Genomic DNA, 23,127 nt, shown 5'->3' on the forward strand with positions numbered 1-23,127 from the left:
TTATAATTATTATTATTATTTTTTTTAGGAGTGATAGGATTTTAATTTCTACAGAAATCCCTCTAACAATTGAGTGGAGAATGAAGTAGATGGCTGTGAGAATTGGGAGCGTGTACCTGTGCAGATTGGTGGAGAAGCCCAGGTCCTGGCATGAGAAATACGGTAAAAAATGAAGTAGAGTAAATGGAGTGAAGGACACTTGGGAGAATGCAGATTGGTAGGAGGTGGTAAGTAACTGTGGTGAAAAGAAGGTTTTTGATCTCAGAGAGGTAAGCAGAAGTCTCCTGGAGAGGGTTTCTTGGAAAACCATTTTTTTGTTTGCTTTTTGGTGTTGTTTTTTTTTTAAATTAAATAAGAGATTTTTTCCCTGGGTTATACCACATCCCTGCCTCACAGGTCATGCAACAAGTGCCTCCCAACAACCAGAGAAGGTCTGGGAGAGAGGTTTTTTAATCCAGCATATCTTGCTTCCCTGGAGAAAACCGGGATCCTGAAAGACAGACAGGGTACTAGGAACTTCTGACATTCTTTTAAAGAATATTCTGGGAAAAACATCAGATACCAATGGGGGACTATTAAATTTGCAAGAAAAATATCGCTGCCATACCTTTAATGTGCACTCAATCAGCAAGTGCTCTGGCACTTTCTAAGGATGATGACTGTTCTTGTCACACAGGTTAGCAAAAAATGAAAAAAAAAAAAAAATAAATGAGGTAACTCTGGTCTTTTTCACCTAGCTTGATTTAAGGGCTAAGTAAAAACAAAGAAACAAACAAAAAACCCCAAAACCAAAACCATTCAAGTTTAAAAGTAGCATGCATGAAAACATGTGACCGATAATTAGCTCAGCCTGAGGAGCTAAGGGAAGTCTGTGAAGTGAAAACCCACCATGCAGTGTGGCTCGGCTTTGCAGAAGATGAAATAAAGATATAAATGGAGATAACACGTGGCGATGTTTTAAACTTATTCTCAATACAGCCTTGAAGTTTGGGATTATCCCATTTTACAGTCAGGCAACTGAGCTTCAGAGAGATTAAGTCCTGTAATTTGCCTCTCAATCACATAGTTCAACCACACAGGATCGGAACTGACTCTAGTTCCTCTGATTCCAATGTCTACACTCTTCCCAAAGTGTTGCTTTGCCTCTATATTTCGCTTTAGAAAGTGAGACACAGCAGGCTTTTCTTAATTCTTGTCTCTTTCAACCACCACATCATTTGAAGGTGTATATTTGATATTCACAGGCACTTTCTCCTTGCAAGTCTCTTCTCTATTGGCATGCCACAAAATTCTCTTTGTCTCATTCAACACTCCTCCTTTCTCTCTGTTTATTCTTCTAGCTTTGTTTTGTTTTGTTTTTACTGAACCAGTAAGTGCAGATATTCACCCATTGCTTATCTTCAATCATCTTTTTTAATCTCTCCATAATTTCTCTTTTAAAAAATCCATTAAATTTTGGGCTTTCAGATAACCACCAAGACCACAGTGCTGTATCTCCAGCCCCTGATTTTCTCCCACATTCCCCTCTCATGATTCCACACTTTGTGTTCTATTAGCATCCCCACTTAATACCTCCAGAGTTACATAGGCAGGGTCCGACCCACAGACCCTGGCGGAACGACAGATGAACAAATGCTTCCAGACACAGGTATCCAGTGAAAGAGTGGGCTAGGGGACCAGGCTGCTCACAGACACCAGACACCAAGGAGGGTGCTGTAAAGAGTCAGCAGCCGTGGCCCTGACAAGCTGGCACTGTGGGCATTTATTCAGTATAGATTCAATCACAAAGGCGCTGAGTCAACACACTTGTGGGCAATTTACATACATGATCACTCCCCTCTCTGGAGAGAGTAGTCCTGCAGGCAGAGGATTAAAGGCCAGGTTCTAAGGCCTAACTTAATTTAGACTAGTTTCACTGGATAAGAGAATGTGGCTGCCTTCAGCCAAATCCTTTTCCAAAACTTTTGTAAAACCTTTCGGCCTTCCAAGAAGGTTTGTATCTTCTACAATTTATCCCACCACCCTGACCGACTGATCTCCTACATCCACATATGATTTTCTTTCCAAAAGCTGCTTTTTTTTCTGTCTTTCTCATTTATTTTAATGTAACATCTATCCTTTCAGTCAACCAGTTCATGATGTTTTGAGTCTTATTTGAATTTTCCTTACTGCCCTCATCCAACATGTTGTCAAGTCTTGTGGAAACCACCTCCAACCTTCTCACTCACGTCACCATCACAATGTCAGAGAAACTTTCCTGTCATGTCTCCCCAATACTCTGGCTTGTAGATTCCTACAGCACAACTTGATGCTCATCGCAGCCTTGATATCTAGTCCTGTGTAACTCCCTAATGCTCACGGCATACAGTTTACCTACTCTAGCCTTTGTTATGTTTTAGCTTCTTGAAACACAGAGTCCCAGGCTACATTTCCAATCATATTCCTTCTGTTCTCTCTTTAACCAAACTGGCCATTCGTTGTTTCCTGCACATTTGTCATGCTTTTCTGACCTCATTTTTGCAGAGGTAGAAGTACCTTTCCCTTACTATACACATTCAGGTTCTGAGTAATTTTCAAAGCTCAACAAAAAGTGACTATTTTTTTGTGTGAAGATTTTCCTAATATCCCTAAGTGGGACTCATTGTCTCTCCTCTAAATTTCTATAACATCTTATTTTTTACCTCCTATGGAACTTTTTTGACTTCCATCTCATGGTATATAGTTATGCATCAAAGGAATCCACTACTGTGCTATGAATTTTCTGAGTATTACTTCTGTCATCACCATAGTCTTATAGACACCAGAGCGCCTAATGCAATGCCTGAGACACAGTGGGTCTTCAAAAACTTGGAGGAGATAGAGATTGTCTTTTTCAAAACATCTTTCTCAATTTTACCCACAAACCAAACTGTAGAGTACAGCCAAGTCAGAAAATGAGTAGACAGCCCCTTAACAGTTATCTGCTCAATGAGTCATTGTTAAATTGAGTACATCTTGACTTCTCCATGAAAACCAAAGTCCACTTAAAGTCCAGATCTCCTGAAAGAGTTAAGTAAAAAGTTGTCCATCTTTGGAGACAGAGAATCTGTTGTATGAGAAACCAAAAATAAAGAGAAAGAGAGCTTCTAGTACCAGCTCAATTGGACTATGAACTTCTCAAATGCTCATGTTTCTTAATGACCCTAGGTTGGTAAGAATTGTCAACAATTTGACATAACTGACATCATTTAATCTGTATTGTACAGAAAAATATTCTTTTTTTTTGTTTTCTGTCTTCTTTTTTTCCAAATTTAATTAGTGCTATATGGAAAATGAAAATACATCTTATGAAAATTTATAGGATACAGCCAGAGTAATACTTGGAGAGAAATTTACAGCATGAATGTAATCAGAAGCAATGAAAAATATAAAATCAATGATGTATTCTTTCACTTTAAAACACTAAAGAAGAGCAATATAAAACTATATTGGTCATAAGAAAAGAAATACAATCAATTCCATGACAAATCAATACAACTGGGAATAGAAAATCAACAGAGAAAATCAATAAAACAAAAGTTGGCTATTTGAAAAGATCAATACAATTGATAAATATTAGGCCAGGGTGAACAAGTAACAAGAGAGAAGACACAAATGTTTAAAATGAAAAATAAAAGAGAGATCATTATATCTTACCTCATGGACATTAAAAGGATAACAATAGAATATTATAAACAATGATTTGTCCAAAAATCTGATAACCTGGATCATTTGGACCAATTCCATGAAAGACACAATCTATTAAAACCCACATAGAAAGAAACAGCTACTTAAAGTAGACCTATAGCTACTTTTTTCTATATTTTTTATTATAGTAAAATAGACATAACATAAAATTTATAATTTTAACCATTTTAAGTGTACAGTTCAGTGGCACTAAGTATATTCTCACTGTTATACAACCATCGCCACCATTCATCTCTAGAATATTTTCATCTTCCCAAATTGAAACTAAGCACCCATTAAACAGTAAGTCCCAATCCCTTCTCTTCTCAGCTCCTAGAAACCACCATTCTAGCTTCTGTCTATATATCTGACTAGGTACCTATATAAGTGAAATCATACAGTGTTTTTCTTTTCATGTCTGGCTTATTTTATTTATCATAATATCTTAAAGATCCTTCCATGTTGTAGTATGTGACAATTTTTTCCCTTTTAAAAGTTGAGATTCTGCCTTTGATTTAAGATATTATTGAGAATAATTTTATGGCACCTCACTGCAAATAATATAAAATGTTATGCAAGAAAATAGATGATTTTTTATTTTTATTTTTTTACATTATTTTTTTGAGATGGAGTCTCACTCTGTCACCAGGCTGGAGTGCAGTGGCAATCTTGGCTCACTGCAACCTCCGACTCCTGGGTTCAAGCGATTCTCCTGCCTCAGCCCGCTGAGTAGCTGGGATTACAGGTGCATGCCACCATGCCCGGCTAATTTTTGTATTTTTAGTAGAGACGGGGTTTCAGCATGTTTGCCAGGATGGTCTCAATCTCCTGACCTCGTGATCTGCCTGTCTCGGCCTCCCAAAGTGCTGGGATTATAGGCCTGAGCCACCGTGCCTGGTGATGATGTTTTATTATTAGCTGATTTATTATATCCTTCCACGAAGTTAAGTTGGTATCTAGCTCAGGCAATCATCAAAATACATTAATATTTAAATGTTTTGAGTTGTCATTTATATGACTTTACTTAAGAAAAAACAACTTTCAATACCCTCTTTTCTATAAACTCTAATAATTTAGTTATCTCTTCAAGAAATCTTTTCTATATATCAGGAATTGTATTAAGAGCTTAGAATATAACAGTAAATAAAATAGGCATTGACCCTGTCTTCATGGTAACTATGGTCTACTAGGGAAGAAAATAATGATAAGCAACATTTGAGTAACAGAAGACAAAAAGAAAATGCTAGTATATTCAACAGCGAGAACACTGTTAACTAGGGTAGTCAGGGAAGGGTTCAGCGACAGCCAAGGGATGAGAAGGAGCCAGACAGCCAATGTTCTAGGAACAGAGCCTAGAAAAACAAATGAAAAGTTCTTGGGACAAGAAATAGCCTGGCATGTTACAGGCAGTAAAAGAAGGCCAACGTGTTTGAAGAATAGTAAGTTAAAAACATTGAATAATGAAGGTGGAGAAATTTCCCTTCTCAGAAATGAGAACATAGCAAATGGTTTATTCTTGGTAAAAAAATCTAAATTTATTTTAAGAGGATTGAGAAATGCCAGAAGGGTATTAAGGAAGGGAGTGATATGATAATACAGTTTATACTTTGCAAACTCATTTGGCAACTAGGTGCGGGAGATAAGGTATGTTGGGAGGAATGAGTGGGGGAAGTTAGAGGGTTCTTGCTGTTTTCCAAGTGAAAAGTGATAGAAGCTTAAAGGACAGTGGTGGCAGTGGAAACACAGAGAAGTAGATGGAAATCTAGTTTGGTGATGGTGCCTGTACATGTGGGACACAATGTTGGATTGGATGTGGCAAGTGAGGGAAAGAAAAGACAAGTTTTCTAGCTAGAGGAAATAGTGTGAATAATGACGCTGTTGATTGGGTATGGCTACTTCAGGAGAAAGAGGTTGAGGGCAAAAAAATGGCTCTGTTTTGAACCTCTTGTATTTGAGATACTCTTAAGACAATGAGATAGTGAGGTCAAGTAAGCAGCTGGGCACAAGCTGGTGCTCAGAGAACAGGTTAGCTCTAGGCATGCACATGTTGGAGCTTACAAATGTAGATGACACTTAAAGCCCTAGAAACGAAGCAGCTTTCTGGGGAGAAATTAGTCTTGGGAAACCCCAATATTTAGAGTTAGGTAACTAGAAAAGCCAGACAAGAACATTCAGTAAGGAAGGAGAAAACTAAGATTGTGTTGTCTCATGAAATGACAAAGGAGCATGTCCCATACTGGAGGTCTACTACGTGGAATGTTCCTGGAAATTTGAGTTTAAAAAATAAGACCATAGAAGTAGTTTTATTCATCTTTTGTCTCACCAACACGACTGTGTTGCCACTTAGACCTGTAAGAGGAACACCCAGGGCAGAATTGTTGCAGAATCATCTACACAGACCATTCCTTGATAATGACACCTGTGTTTAATGGTACAATTGGGCCTGTGTTGTCCAGCATAATACAGTAGTCACTAGCCACATGTGCCTATTTAAATTTATTAAAGTAAAACTTAAAACTCAGTTTCTCAGTCTCACTAGTCACCTTTCAAGTGCTTGATAGTCGCATGTGGTCAGTGGCCACTATGCAGAATACTGTAGATATAGAACACCCCCTCTATCGTTGAAAGTGCTGTTGGACAGCACTCATCTAGATAATGACTTTCTTCCATGCAATCCATTGGCTCTGAGGCACATTTCCTTAAAACACCGCGATAATGAGTCCCAATAGGAAACTGACTTATGAATAGACACGGATTCAATCAGATACTACATATTGCCTATCCAATATCCTCCCTCCTTCTTAATAACAAACAATTCCTCATTTTTTTTCAGGGAGGGGACACTATGCCTATCTGGGAAGTGACTAACCATGCTCCCTTTGACCTGAAAGCACCCATACGACATAGCTCTAATAAATGAGAAATAAGAGAAAATCTCCTGGGTGAGATTTCTAGGAAACAATTGCCTTCCAAAGGAAACGGGACAAACTCAGCCAGCACATGTCCTTTGCCCTTTGTCCTATTCCTTCCTATTTCTTCTTCCCTGGAAGAAGGACACAACTGGAGGTTGCTTATGAACATGATAACTGTATTAATCCATGTTCATGCTGCTGTAAAGAACTGCCCAAGACTCGGTAATTTGCAAGGAAAGAGGTTTCATTGACTCACAGTTCTGCATGGTTGGGGATGCCTCAGGAAACTTAAAGTTATGGTGGAAGGGGAAGCAAATATGTCCTTCTTCACATGATAGCAGGAAGAAAAAGTATGAGTCGAGTGAAGGCAGAAGTCCCTTATAAAACCATCAGATCTCGTGAGAACTTACTATCACGAGAAAAACATGGAGAAAACCAACCTCATGATTCAATTACCTCCCACTGGATCCCTCCCACAACACCTGGGGATTATGGGAACTACAATTCAAGATGGAATTTGGGTTGGGACACAGCCAAACCATAACAATGACAAACGTTATACTGGAAGGGCAGAGCAGGAGAAGGAGATAGGGTTCAGGGACACTATGGTGCCATCCCTGGAATGACAATGTGGAGACTCAGTATTTGTGTCCATCACCTTCAGCCAAATGCAGGACTAACTGATCCACTTGCAAATTCACGAAACAGGTGTGCAATTTTAAGATGTAATTTGGAGACAATCACACTCTGACTGTATTGTCCATTTAAGAAAGGCTTAGTCTGAGTATGTGGTCTGATCTCTTCCTCATATAAGAAACCCATCAGTGCCTGGGAGTTACTGAATTCATACTCTCAGGTGGCATGATCTCCTTCAAATTGCAGTGAGGAACTAGAGAACTCCCTGAAGAAATGTGAACTGATTGTGTAATTAAGAGGTGGCTCTTCATTATCCCTTCTTGTTTTTTAAATTGGACTCATGGGTAGCTATTACAGGAGCATAGAGGAAAGAAGAAAAGCAATAAGCAATAAGCAGCCTAGTTCTTATTCTCACCCTGGGTATATGGCACACAGGAGGGCAGTCTCTGATTTAACTTACATTAGGCTAAACAATTAAACACACATGCACCAGTATGTGAATATATTTTACTTGTGTAATCTTAAAATAATATACCAATAAAATAAATAAACCTTAGGAACTATCACTGGATAAATCATGCTTTTTATAAATAGTGACTTATCTGATAATAAATCCATGCATGCATAGGTCGCGTAACATTTTCTTTTAATAAAGATGTTTTGAGAACATCCACAACTGACAGTCCATGATGATTGAACATGACTCACAAGTTAATTAAATGGAGAATGATCTCACTTCATGCTGATTTTCTTTCTGCTACTCATTTTCATGACTCTTTTTCAGGTTGTAATTTTGGTGTAATCAAAACTGAACTGTAAAAATTATGAAATTAGTTACATTCACCTTCAGGTACAATTGCTAATTTATCCAACCTATCAGAATTGGTTTAATCATCTTTAGGGTAATTGGTAGGAAAGGGGATACACACTATTGGCTCTTAGTTCTCATGCATCTGCTAATCAGTTAAGTTTATACATGTTTTTCATTTTACTTATTTGCTTGTTTGTTAAAATGCTAAGACAGTCCCTGGTTCTGGAGTCACCTACCATATTTCACTCTCTGGCCACATGTTGGATGTATAGGTTTGATATCCTCCATGTGGAAGGCCACAGATCTTACGGCTTAGTGTCTGGTGGAGAACTAAAAAAATTACCAAAATGACTCACTCTCTATTTTGTTACCCTCTGAAGCCGTAACAGAGGGATGATGTCTGTGTGTTTTACACTCTCATATTAGTAAGATTTGTTCTCCACTGGTGAGATGATGGGTGGGGGGGGACTAATTGCTTTGGAAAAACCAGCTGCGATTTCCTCCCTGAGGTACAGAGCGGTTGATTTGTGTGAGTCCAACTTCCTTCCAAAACACTCTGCAGCTAGTGCTTCCAGATACCTGAGACAGATGTATTAGTTTGTTCTGCAATGCAGATGGCCACTACAATCTTTTATTTTCATCACAGACATAGGGCATTCATCAAATATCCACTGCCACATAGTACCGGGCACATTTCCTTCTTTATGTCTCATTCTTATCATAAAACCAAATGGATTATTATCCTTGTTGTGTACAGGAGTAAACCAAGGTAGAGAGGCCAAATAAATACATAGGTAAACCAAAGCAGAGAGGACAACCTGTTCAAGTTATTACAATAAGCAGGAAATAGAGCAAGAATTAAAATCCTGTTCTGTCTGAATACAGGGTTCCCATTCATTTTGCTAGTACGGCACTGCCTCACTTAATTCCAAAGAAAATGGTTACTTCTTCTCACTTAAATCTTACATGAAAAAATGAAACCAAGTGTACACCATGTACACTAAAGCAACTGGGGATACATACAATGTGGACTTTATCTAGACAAAATATCAAAATACCCAAAGAAGATTTATTTTTTGTTTGTTTCTTAGTTTTTTGAGATGGAGTCTCGCTCTGTCACCCAGGCACGAGTGCAGTGGCATGATCTCGGCTCATTGCAAGCTCCTCCTCCTGGGTTCACACCATTCTCCTGTCTCAGCCTCCCTAGTAGCTGGGACTACAGGCACCCACCACCACGCCTGGCTAATTGTTTGTATTTTTAGTAGAGACGGGTTTTCACCGTGTTAGCCAGGATGGTCTCGATCTCCTGACCTCGTGATCCACCTGCCTCAGACTCCCAAAGTGCTGGGATTACAGGCGTGAGTCACCATGCCTGGCGCCAAAGAAGATTTATGAATTTATATTTTGAAAATAATTTTACTCCTCAGAAATAAAACCTAGGAAGAAACACAACATAGTGTCATCATTTATCATTCTAGGATGATCAATTAATGGGTGATTTTTATTTTGTTGTTTCCATTTTTCTCTACTTATTTTTTTAATTTTGAAAGCAAAAACATTAATTTAACAATATCTTTAAAGACCTGATATCTAAAGATGAGCCAAGTATAATAAATGAAGGTGACAAAATATGTATTATAAATGACACATGAGTAAGTAATCTGTGAAAAAAATCCCTTCTAATGATGGGTACAGAAGCAGCCGAGAAAGAGCTCTTGATGTAAAAAAAATGAAATAGATACATTCCTTCAATATCTAATAAATATCTTTTCACCTTTGTGCTTTTGCTCAGCTTTTCCAGGCCTAAAATGTTCTTCACATCCTATTTCTGCACATCTAAATACTAGCTGTTCAAGGTTCGAATCACATCCTCACCTCAACTTGAAGAATCCTGTATCCAAAGCTGGGGAATAGTCCTTCCTTTCTCATTCTCCTTAACTTATTGTGAATCCTTTACTTGATTATTTATTCAAATAAAAACACTGAGCATTAACCTTTATCCTAGCTTTGACAATATGAGAATGAGAGAGAGATTGATTATATCCATGAGAATTGTGGACTTAAAGAAAAGGGACACAGGGACACTCTCAACACAACCATATCACACTACAATGCAGGTGGTGAAGTATAGAAGAAGTAGGACATCATTTCAGAGAGACTTCTTAAAAGAGATAATTTGGAAAAATCATGGAAGAATGGAAGGACGATGAGAAGTTATTCACAAGGAGAAGTGACAATAAGGACTAGGATGTCAGGGAGAGGGAACAAATATATCCAAGGGATATGTTCCAAAGGGAGCAACATGTCCAAGGTTCTCCATTTCTGTTGCTCTCTGTGAAGAAACCAATTTTTCAAGAAATGGAGACAACTGGTCAAGACAAGCATAGTCTCCTCCACCATTCAATTGCTCAAACCAGAAACCTAGCATTACCCTTGATGCTACCCTGCCCCTCATATTGTGCAATCATGAATTTCCTTAAATACTGCTTGTACTCTGGGGAGGGAGCTCCAAGTTTCAACTAAGCTCTCTGGCTGACACTTGCCACCAGTCTCCTTCGAAGGCTGTGGGACAGGAGCCACATCTTACCAGCAGGGCACTGTCAGGCAACAGGATATACCCATGGGAGTCCTTGCAGGAGTTCATGAGGATGAACTCATATAATTGGGGATTATTTTTTCTTGGGATAACACAGCCCATATGCACAGAGATGAGATCCACACTGCACAGATGTGGGGGCTTTTCTGGCTTAGAAGAAGTCACACGCCCAACAGGAGCCAAAATCTTTCCCGATGATTCTGTAAGCATAGCTTTCAGGGAACCCACAAGGGACAAGACTGTTGGCAGAGTTATGACACTTATGAAATCCAAAAGCATGATGTTCCCATAAGCTGCTTATAGTTCAATTCATCATCTCTTCCAAGGTAGTTGAAACTTATCAATCATAAGTCATCATGACCACGAACAATGTTGCTTGGTAACACTGAAATGCACCATCTTCATCTGTTGCCAGGGAACCAGAGCTAGGAGTTTAACAGAGTGCTGGAGTCTCTTGCAGCAGGGTGAAGGCTTTTGTTAGCCTCTTGGCCACACTGCTTCTAGCATGTTCTCCAATACATTCAAGATCCTCCACCTTTACTGTCTTCCATCCAGCTAAGGCACCTTCGTCTCTCACCAGGGCTCATCTCCTAATATCCAGATTCACCTACCAACCCACAAACACACATAGTCCTTGGAGCAATCCATACTCCACCTGACAACCGGAAGTGCTTTTTATAATACTGTAATCACATTTAAGCTCTGTTTAAGCCCTTCCTTTGGTTTCCTGTCACCTTTGGGGTAAAGCCCCAAGCTATCAACATGTTTACAAAACACATCACACTCTTTTCCCTTTGGTTTTCTAATCTGCAACCACACATGGGTTTTTCTCTAGTCCTCAAATGTTCCTGGCACGCATCACACACTCTTTTCTCCCGCACAGCTGAACACAAACTGCTCTCTGACTGCACCCCACTACCCCTACCTGGCCAACCTCCATGTATCCTATTACTATCAAGTATTGTTGTGAGGTGTAGTTAATACTTGTAAAGCACACAGTCTGCATTGCATAGTTGTTATCCAGATATGAAGGCATTAGAGAAGCCTTTCTTAGTCTTCAGCCTATGTTAAATCCCCCTCTTATGTATATTCCCATTGAATCAAGTCTCTTTTCAGATCACTCAGCTCCTTTTCATTCGTTTCTCAAGGTCCTCCCTTCACACTCAACCATAAGCTCCAGGAGAGCAAATGCTCTGTGTTCACCACTGAATCTCTAATGCTGGCAAACAGTAGATGCTCAATGAATATTTGTTTAGTTAATGAAGAAATAAATAATTACTCCAGTTTAAACCATGCATAATGTGGAGGATCCATATGAAAATCTCTTATTAGAAATTGAAAAGAATCTAAAGCCAAAAATGACTGATTACTGATAAATCATTTCGAGAGCCATTGACCTAAAGATGAAAGTGAAAGATACTAAGATTACTCCAAAGCAACAAACAGGCAGCAAAAACATTCACAAGCCATTCCTGGCCGGGCTCGGTGACTCACACCTGTAATTCCAGCTCTTTGGGAGGCCAAGGCAAGAGAATCCCTTGAGCCCAGAAGTTCAAGACCAGCCTGGGCCACTTAGTAAGATCCCCCCCATCTCTACAAAAAATAAATAGCCAGCTGTGGTGGTATGTGCCTGTAGTCCCATATACTCAGTAGGTTACGGCCAGAGGATTGCTTGAGCCTGGAGTTTGAGGTTTCAGTGAGCTATGCTTCCACCACTGCACTCCAGCCTGGGTGACAGAATGAAACTCTGTCTCAAAAAGAAAAAAAAGAAAGAAAAGAAAAGAACAATGGTAACAAGAGCAGAGACATGTAGATGGCACTTTCGAGGGGTCAAGCAAGCTTTTCATACATGTATACGTATATATACATACATACATATTGCTATGAGAATTAAATGAGTTAATATATGTCATGTCCTTAACGAACAAAGAGAGTAAAACCTACATAGGTGTTTCTTGTAACTAATACCAGTGAATAGAGGATTTAACCTAAGAATAATATTGATATACTGTGAAAACACTTTGGTGTCACTCTAGGGAAAACTGTGACATAAGGAACAATCCGTGAACTAAACATCAGAGCTGAAATTCTGGGCCTGCCACATTTTAGTTACAGGATGTTAACGTCTCCAACCTCACTCAATTTTTCATTTATGAAAGAAAAAATAGTAAAAACAATCTCTTAGAGTGGCTGCCATGACAATGGCATAAGATAAACAGCCCCGCACAACAGATATTTTATGAATTTATGCCCAGTATTCCATTATTGGAAAGCTAAGCATGTGGGAGTTATTTATATCCTACTGCTCAAGGTCATCACCAAGGTCAGACTGCAAAAATTCAAATAATTCTAACCTCAAGCATAAACAGGTTGAAAGGGCTTTTCCCCTCAACTCACAGAGAAAGGAAAGAAGAAAGTATTTTTGTCAGCTTTCTAATGTCTGAGCGTTGGTTAGAGAGAAAACAGGCATATAGATGATTGATATAGACAGATAATAGATAGATGATAGAAGATAGATAGATAGATAGATAGATAGATAGATAGATAGATAGATAGATAGATAGATAATGATGGATGGATGGTGCCTCAGCCTTCCAGTAAGACACACATTCTACTACCCATTAGTTATTTTACCTAATCCTCTCCCTTATCCCACCCTCCACCCTCCAATAGGACCTATGTAACAAGCCTACATATGTATCCCTGAACTTAAAATAAAAGTTAGAAAAGACACACATTCTGTTTGTTTCCCCCAATAATAGTGCCCACTGCCTCAAAATAATTATCTCAAAGGGATATAATTATTTTCTTGTAATGTGATTCCATGTCCACCTCACTTCATTGTTACTGGAAACATGGAAATATCTGTAATTCACTTGCACCAACCTCAGCGATATGAATTTTTTCAAGAATGCAATACAAGAATAATGCTGACCCACATTCCTGGCCATGGAGGTGCTCAGATCGGCACTCTACTCCCGGGACTCTCAGTTTTGCATGTTACCTTCAGTCACTACCCTCTATCTGCCTCACTCATTCTCTAGACGGTTTATTAATGCCAGTGAGCTCTTGTTTGGGTATGAGAGGCGTCACGGAATCTGAGCATATACTGCTTGTGATTTTTAAGTGTAATCTTACTCCATTTTTTCAAGTTTGTGGGTGATATTATACTTTCTCCTACCAGTGTTTATAAATAAAGTAATGAAAATCATGTTAAAATGCTGACCTGCCCCAAAACCTTTTACTGTCATAAAGTATCCTAGTACTTAGATGCAATGATCTTTTATTGATAGTGTACTGCGTACTTTCACATACCTGCTAAATCAAGAGTTCGGGGAAATAAAGGTCATTGCAAACCTAACTGTATATTGCTTTTAGGTTCAATGGTATATTGCTTTCTGTTCATCTTATTTTTAACAACAACTGAAAAAGCAAGAGTCAGTAGAATAAGAAAGGCAGGTAAAGCATGAAGGTAGCATACAGCTGTAAGAAAGGTTACTACCTCCACAGACCACACCATCGAGGTCTTCACAGCGACGATCATCACACTCACAAGTCTTGCCATACACCCGGCGATCTCCTGGAGGGTAGCAGGTGCATTTGCCACATTCACATTTACCTGGAAAGTATAAAGAAAGTGCACACTTATGAGGAGAGTCCCGGAATCACTAAGGCTTTCAAGGAGGCAAGTACACTATTAAACCCAAATCTCCTAGAACAGTTCTAGTCTGTGCCTGAGAATAGTTACACAAATACACATTTCCAACTTCAAAAAGAAATTCTGTGGTGGTATGGAGTGGAAGCGGCAGTCGCTGTCTCAGAAGTCATTCACATTTGCTATTCTCTAATTTTTGTTTCATTCATTTTTGCATAAATCCATTATAAAACTCTCTATTTCATATACAACTTAGCTTGATGATTCCTTGAACATAACAAAATGCATTATATATACTGACATAATTTAGCATAATGTGGTCATTTTAAAAGGTTTTAATCTTGGATCTATCTACTCCATGAGAAAAAAAAGTATTCACAGCTATGTTTCAATGTGCTGTTTTAGTGTTATTTGTAATCAGTTTTATAGTTCTTAGAACTTATTTTAGCACAGAACATATGTCAAAGCACATAATCTAAATATCTTTATTATCCTCATCTAAAAATTTAAAATTATAAATATTTTTGCAATGAATTTGGTTCATAGTTTGGGAACCCCTTAACTAGTCCCATTATGCTGAGTTTCATCATGATTTATTGAATGGTAACTATGTGTAAAACACTATAATTCCCCGCATGACATCATTTCATTTTCCAGTACCACACGTTGACTAGAACCATTTTACTAAACAGGAAACCAAGACGTATAGAGGCCAAGTAAGTTTCCAGTGGTGAACCAGCTAGGAAGAAATAGATTCAAAATTTACATCCATTCTCATTAACCTCAAAGTTTGTGCAACTAACCATTACACCATCTTGCATCTTAATGTACACCTAATGCAGCACCAGAAGGCTATATGAGAAAGTAAATTTCTTTTGTTTGAGGAATCACTACTGGTTTGCCAGAAATTCACTTGAGTGACAGTGCTCTGAGACATCTGTTACTCTCTGTCATTAGCCCAACCATCATAATTACACACCCACTGAAATAATCACAAGATGCTTCAGGGCTGACCTTGCAATGTTGTTAGTCACTGTGTTGCTGAACTTGTATCTTGTTAAAGAAATTCTGAGTTGTGGATTATTGGGCAAAGAAAAATTAGTATCTAGGATCATATAATTTCAGAGCTGTAATTAAAGATAATCTAATGTAATGATTCATAATATTTTCTAGCTGACATGATGGGGTCACGATCCCTTTGAGAATCTGGTGAAAGACATGGCAATACAGTGTTGTGCTGGCTGACCTTCGACTAATCTCTGCTTGGAGGTAGTCCCAAGTTCAGCAGGAGGCAGGGGGTTCCCTCCTTCAACGATACTCCCTCTTCCTATACCCTGGCAGCCAGAACAGGGACACATCAGACACCCTTAGTCAGGGCTTTGATTCTTGAGGGTGAAAGCAAAGGCACAGCGTCCGTGGGCAACATGGGAAGTGCAACAGCATAGCAATGTCTGGGAGCCATGAAGCTCAGCATGCAGTGGCTGACGTTCAGAAGTGATGGCAGCAGGAACTGGTTCTTGGCAGTGCCTTTCTTCCCAGGTTGCTGCAGGAGCTAATTGTTCAAAGTTGCATTCTGAGCCTAAAGCCTTCTAATAAATATTTTGTATCCCTTTTAATGAAGTTGGTTTCTTTGTTTGCAATCAAGAACCATAACTGGCAGAACACAGATCTATCCCTGGAAAGATATACCAATACACACTTTTTAGGTGAAATTTCAGAAGGATCCATGACTTCCTTCAATTTATTTAATAGATGAGGAAACTCAAGCATGATGGGGCTAAATGATTTTCCCAAGGCCAACTCTCTATTAGTAGTGTTGGTTTTAGAACTTAGATTTTCTGAACTCCAGTCACCTTCCGATGTGCATAAATGCTCTAATCTTTTTCATGGGTGGATGTGCAAATGATTCCAATAATGCAGGCTGTGGGGAGAGAGAAGAAAACTGTAGTACCATCAGCAGTGCCGTCTGGATATGGTGAACTGTTCTTTCACAGACAGATGTGGGAAGCCATGATCATCAGTTGCATTATTCCTGAGCGGCAATGCATTCCAGTTACATAGACAGAATCAGTTTCTACGTTTCAGGGCATACGTATTTATGGTGACAAATTTATTCACATTTTAAGGCATATACTAATTTTCCTGAATATGCTTTATTGGCTTCTGTGCCTCTTCAGAAAAGATGAACTAAACACTGGCATATGTGTTCAGATTTCAACATTCCATTGTTTTCACTGTGGATAATTTCTGTCCTCTATTTTTGTGTAAAGTTATACAATAAAGTTTTAATATTCTGCATCAGCACATTTTCTTTCCTGATAAATTACAATCCACTATCTTTTTTAAATGTCAGAGAATATATTAACCAATGTCCAATTCTTTTTTCACCATGTATCTATTGGAATTTTAAAATGACTAATATTAAGGCAACTATGAGATGAATTAACTTTTCGCATGCAATCCTAATATAGTTTATAAGATGCAGTGACTTCTGACAAAAATAAAAAATAATGCATTAGGATGGGCACAAAAAAACAGAATTAGACGTACTGTTTGGTAGCACAATAGGGTGACTACAGTCAGTAATAACAATTGTATATTTTAAAACAACTTATAAAGTATAACTGAATTATTTGTAACTCAAAAGGATAAATGCTTGAGAGGATGAATAACCCATTTTCTCCATGGTGTACTTATTTCACATTGCATCCTATATCAAAACATTTAATGTCTCCCACAAATATATACACCTACTATATATCCACAAAATTTTTTTAAAATTTAAAAATTAAAATATAATGCATTAAGAAAGGCTAATTTATTGTAGACAGAGAGGTTAAAAAAAAAAGATAAATTCTTCATGCACTCCATTTTTTTTGTTTGTTTGTTTTTTTAGAGACAGAGTCTTGCTCTGTCACCCAGGTTGGAGTGCAGTGGCATGATCTCAGCTCACCGCCTCCTGGGTTCAAGCGATTCTCCTGCCTCAAACTCCTGAGCAGCAAACTCCTGAGCAGCTGAGACTACAGGCACATGCCACCATGCCCAGCTAATTTTTGTAAGTTTATTATTTTGCTGCCTCAGTTCACAGCTTCTATTTAGCCACTACCACAAGTCACTACCAATTTTGTTTCAGTCATTATCATATACTTATCAGGTATATTTCCATTCATTCTTCAAGGTCCAAGGAAAACTTCAACAAATCTGTGACACTGACATCCTCCGACTCACACACCTTCACAAATTCAATAAAATTAACTATGCTTCTTACGTGTCCTCATTTTTTTTTTTGGCAGAGTCTCACTCTGTCACCCATGCCGGAGTGCGGCGAGTGCAGTGTTGCAATCTTGGGTCACTGCAACCTCCGTCTCCTGGATTCAAGCAATTCTCTTGCCTCATTCTCCAGAGTAGCTCGGATTGCAAGCATGCACCACCACGCCCAGCTGATTTTTTTTTTTTTTTCTATTTTTAGTAGAGACAGAGTTACACCATGTTGATCAAGCTAGTTTCGAACTCCTGGCCTCAAGCAATCCACCTGCCTTGGCCTCCCAAAGTGCTGGGATCACAGGTGTGAGCCACTATGCCCAGCCATCATAATGTTTTGAAACAATATTTATTGAACACGTGCATTAAACAATAATCATATATAAATACTATAGAAATATTCACACAATACATGAGCACTAACGGTAGAACTTGAATTTGAAATAGTGTATCTCTCCCAGAATAGATATTCATTTCCAACTGCCTGAATACCTTCATTTGTGTTGTCCATGGTTAGATCAGTTAAATATGTCCCATGACAAACTCATCATCTGTATTCACAAACTACTCCTCTTCTTGGGTCTTTTGTGAAATTTCACGTAATCCACTTTCTTAAAACATACATATGATTATGTAATTCCCTTGCATAAATCCCTCTGCTGGCCCCATGTAAACTTCAAAGCAAAGACTAGATTCTTCAACAGAGTTTTCCACATAAGGTCCAACTTACCTTTTCAAGCACATATCCAGGAATTATTGCACACTCATGTTCAGAGATTTTATGTTCCCTATTTCTTCTCTCTGTGGTGCTCACCACCATTTTCTCTGTAAAGTCCTACTCAGTGTCCCATAGCCAGCCCAAATCTAATATCCTCTCTGAAACCTTCCTTGCCATCCCTGGTTGGTTACCTGGAAGAATTGTCACCTCTCTGATCCCACAGCCCTTTGTCTATACCCCTAGTAGAACACTGAATGCAAAGTTTAAACTAGATAAGCAAGTGCCTCAACCCAATCGTAAGTGATAAAATCACTATGGTCCAGACTAACAGTAAGATTTGTATCTTGTTAGCAGCCAACTAAGTTCTCCCTTAATGTAATAGAAGGACGCTGACATACATGTTAACTGACTTGATTTCAGATAAGAAATTGAGTCCAATCTTTTTCTTTTGTTTACTAAATGGTATTATTATTATTTCAGTGATTGTTTTACTGCTATGGAGATATGACTGTGGCTTCTGAAATCAGTATCAAATTAATATTCTCATATATGAGAAAGAAGGATAATGGAAATCTGCCTTTCCAGCACTGTGCTATTTTATACAACATATTTAAAAGAAAATGTAAAAAAGAGATACCCAAAGAAAGAAAAATAAAGCAAGTAATTTGCAAGAAGACAATTCAGTAACAGATAGGAGCATAGAAATAACTGTGTGAGAAGAAATTAATTCAGCCAATATCATCAATATCATCCAACCAAACTTATCTGAAATTTACTCTACATTGAGTCTGTCTCCTCTTAAGTTTTAATGAAGTAGATAATCTTTAGGCACATACAAAATCATTCCAATGATATCATTTCATAAAGAACTGTAATTTTTATGAATTATATTTTAAAGCTCATTATAAGCTATCAAAGAAGAATAATGAACTAAGGCAGATTGTTAGAAGTTCCGATCAAAATAGATTTTACTTAAAAATTCAAACAAGTTCAGATTCTGAACTTGTGTAAAATATAGACAAATTATAAGTCAAGATATAAGCACAATTTATAGCTCTATGTGCAGGTAATCATTTTAATAAAACTCTTAATTTAAATCTCTTTATATTTATATTTTCCCATAATCACTAAGATGTAAGATTCAGATAAAGTGTCTATTTTCACCTTAGAATATATTTTTTTCATAAGAACTAGATTAAAATGTGAAAACCTTGATTCACTTACTCCAAAATATTTTATATAAAATTCAACAAATATTTAAGAATCTGTTTTGTATGAAATGCATGATTAGATATGGGAGTGCATTGTTAAATAAAAGATACATATATGTCTCTAAAGTCTGCTATTCTATAGCATTTATCTCATTTTACTGCATATTGACTACCAAAAACTGTGGAGGAATGATTTATTATATCACCAAAATTAAACCCTAAATATTTTGAGCAGCATTACTAACTTCATAATAAAAAAAAAATGCTACTAGTATAAAACTAAAAGATCACAATATATTTAATAATTGCTTTATAGAATATATAGACAACTAAAATTTACTAGGAAAGTATCTCATTCTAACCTTAAGCCCAATCTTCTATATAACTATCTCAAAATATTTAAAGTATTCATTAAAGAGGAAGCTTAACATTTTAGAATGTTATATGTATTCTTCAATAGCATTTTGTATATTGAATATATTATATGTAAAACTAATTCTGGAAATAAAACTCTGCTCTTGGTTTATAAAATAGTTGCCACTTGAATATTTGTCTGAGGCCCTTCCAGACTTTACCTATAGACCACAGCACCCTCTCCCACTAGCAATGAACTGGCTTCAAAAATTATCTCAACATAATCCACATTATCTCATTCTTACCTTAAACTCAATCTATTCTATATAGGTATCTCAAAATCTTTAAAGTATTCATTAAACTGGAAGCTTAAAATTTTAGAATGCTATGTGTAATCTTGAATAGCATTTTAATGCTATTAGATTGAATATATTATATGAAAAAATAATTCTGGAAGTTAAAACTCTGCTCTGGGTTTATAAATCAGTCAGCACTTGAATATTTGTCTGAAGTTCTTCCAGACCTCACCTATAGACCACAGCACCCCCTCAGACTAACAATGAGCTGCCTTCAAAAATTATCTCGGCATAATCCATGAAAAATATATCACATTATTTTTTCTCTTTATATCGTGGCATATATGAGAGATTAAACCTCAAAGGCAGCTAAAAGGAGAAGCAGGAGAATAAGGAGGAGGAGGAAAAGGAGGCTTAGCTAGAACTGCTTCATTCTAATAGGGGAACACCATGGTGGTGGTGGTTGCTGGGAGGAGTAACATAGGAACTCTGCAAAACATAGATGAATAAAAGATAGAAAGCACCTTGTGTTGCAAAAGCATAGCAGCAAAGCACATTTTAAAGCAAACTTCTCGAAAAGAAGCTTGCTGTTGTTCTCTTAACTCCAGTCTCATCTCAATCCAATCCAATTATCTCAAGATACCGCTACGTGACAAGTACTTCTTCAGCAACATCTCCAATGACTCCAACCCAGTGGCCAATTCTCTGTACCATCTATATAACCTCTCAGAAGCTTTTGAGAGTTGACCTTGCCCTTTTGGGAAACACTTTCTTCTATTACCTATTATTAGATTATGAATTCTTCTTAGGCTATATTACTGGATTCTCATCTTTATACAAATATCTAAATCTTGGATTGCCCCATGGCTCAGCCCTAAACCTTCTTTCCTCTATATTTTCCAAAATTTCCTGCTATCCCATGGATTAAACAACTGTCTTACATGATGAACACTGTCAAGTATATCACAGGCCTAGAGTCATCCCCTGAGAAGACACTATTCTATGAAATTGCTTAAATAATAATGCCAGTAGGTATATATAATAATCCTTTCAAAAGCTATCCAACATTATGTGTAACAGGGAATGACCTAAGTTAGAGATGGAAGATGTTTATAATAACCATTGCTATAGTTTAAGTGCAATTTAATAAAAATTAAACAAATAATATAATAAAGAGCCAAGATCATTATTAGCAGATGGTCTGTCTTTATGCCTAAGATTTTAAAAATGATGAATGCATTTAAAGTAATAAAACATTTTGGCAAGGTGTCTTGTGACAAAATTAACATACAGAAATGATGAAATTTTTATGTGTCAACACTAACCCAACTTAATATAATGGAAAATTGTTGCATGTACAAAAATATCAGCAATGTAAAATAAATGAACTTATAAAACATTGCACTATAAAGTCATAGTGAGGGTCATAGGAGAAGACTTATAATTTTAAAAGGGACATACTTTCTTATTGAGTAAGAAAACTGTCTGATTTTTTCCTGAATTAATAAATCAATATTGTACCAATCAAACTCACTGAATATTTTCAAATTGACGAAACGATTCCCAAATTTGTCTGAAATAACAAGTATGGTAACATTCAGGAATACTTTAAAAAATAGAGTCTGTGTGCATCTATGGAAGTGGACAAATGTCATAACAGGTAAGTTGAACAATGTACAATGACTCTTTTTATAAGTCAAAAATAGCCAGACATCGTCAATTTTACATTATTAAACTAAATAAAATGTCCTCTAACTATAGTAAAGTGTTTTACTAGTGAAAAAGGAAGAAAGAGGAAGAGAGAAAATGTTAAAGAAAATGCACACACTTAATAATAATTTGTTGGTGCTGATGAAAACATTTTAAAATCTTCTATTTGGATTAGGAATAAGAGAAAGATAAATTTCTCTTTTAGTTCTATTCAATATTGCATTAGGCGCCTTTGTTGGTAGAATATGGTAAGGATAAAAAGATGACATAAAGAATTGAAAGAAGGAAACAAAAATTACTTAACCAAAAACTGTGCATGTAGACAATGCAAAAACTACTAACAAATAATATGGATTATTAAGAGAGTATATTAGTTGCCCTATAGCAAACATATATACAAAAATAAATCAAGTATGTATATACAGCATTAGACAAATGAAAACTTTGAGATTTAAATGTGAAGAAATACTGTATGTTTATTATTCAATATTGTTAAAATACCAGATGTCCCCTAATTGATCTATAGCTTCAGTGTAATTACAACCGAAATCTTACCAGGATTTTTTAAAGCTTAAAAGCCAATTATAACATTTATACAGAAATGGAAAGCACCAATAACCAAAATACTTATGAACAAAAAGAAGGTAGAAATACCTTTTGAAATAGATATCAAGGCTTATTTTAAAGGCAGAGTAATTTTAAAAGTTGGATGTTGGTGGAGGTGGAGACCAAGTAGAATAGAATAGAGAATCCAGAAACAGCCCCTTGCATATTTGAATACCGGATTAAAACAAGGTGACACTGAAAAGCAATAAAGGAAAGATGACCTTTCACATAAAAGGTGCTGGAGTAAATAACTAAAAAAGAAAATATTAACCATTTGAATTATAACGTGGAGCTTTAGTACATTAGAAAATAAGAGAGCCGGGCGCGGTGGCTCACGCCTGTAATCCCAGCACTTTGGGAGACTGAGACGGGTGGATCACGAGGTCAGGAGATCGAGACCATCCTGGCTAACACGGTGAAACCCCGTCTCTATTAAAAAATACAAAAAACTAGCCGGGCGAGGTGGCGGGCGCCTGTAGCCCCAGCTACTCCGGAGGCTGAGGCAGGAGAATGGCGTAAACCCGGGAGGCGGAGCTTGCAGTGAGCCGAGATCCAGCCACTGCACTCCAGCCTGGGCGACAGAGCGAGACTCCATCTCAAAAAAAAAAAAAAAAAGAAAAAGAAAAAAAAAAAAAAAAAAAAAAAAAAAAAAAAAA

General features: G+C 37.3%; 1 protein-coding gene across 3 annotated transcripts in view; it reads right to left on the reverse strand.

The window, feature by feature from the left end:
• The window catches only part of ITGBL1 (integrin subunit beta like 1), a 258,687-nt gene that overhangs the window by 15,298 nt on the left and 220,262 nt on the right, over positions 1 to 23,127 (reverse strand). For all 3 annotated transcript variants that reach the window (XM_023218003.3, XM_023218002.1, XM_023218001.2), the window contains one exon: positions 14,163 to 14,279. In XM_023218003.3, the coding sequence (XP_023073771.1) occupies positions 14,163 to 14,279 (117 nt within the window). The remainder of the gene's footprint in view (positions 1 to 14,162; positions 14,280 to 23,127) is intronic.

This window comes from Piliocolobus tephrosceles, chromosome X (assembly GCF_002776525.5).
Source record: "Piliocolobus tephrosceles isolate RC106 chromosome X, ASM277652v3, whole genome shotgun sequence".
Classification (NCBI taxonomy): domain Eukaryota; kingdom Metazoa; phylum Chordata; class Mammalia; order Primates; family Cercopithecidae; genus Piliocolobus; species Piliocolobus tephrosceles.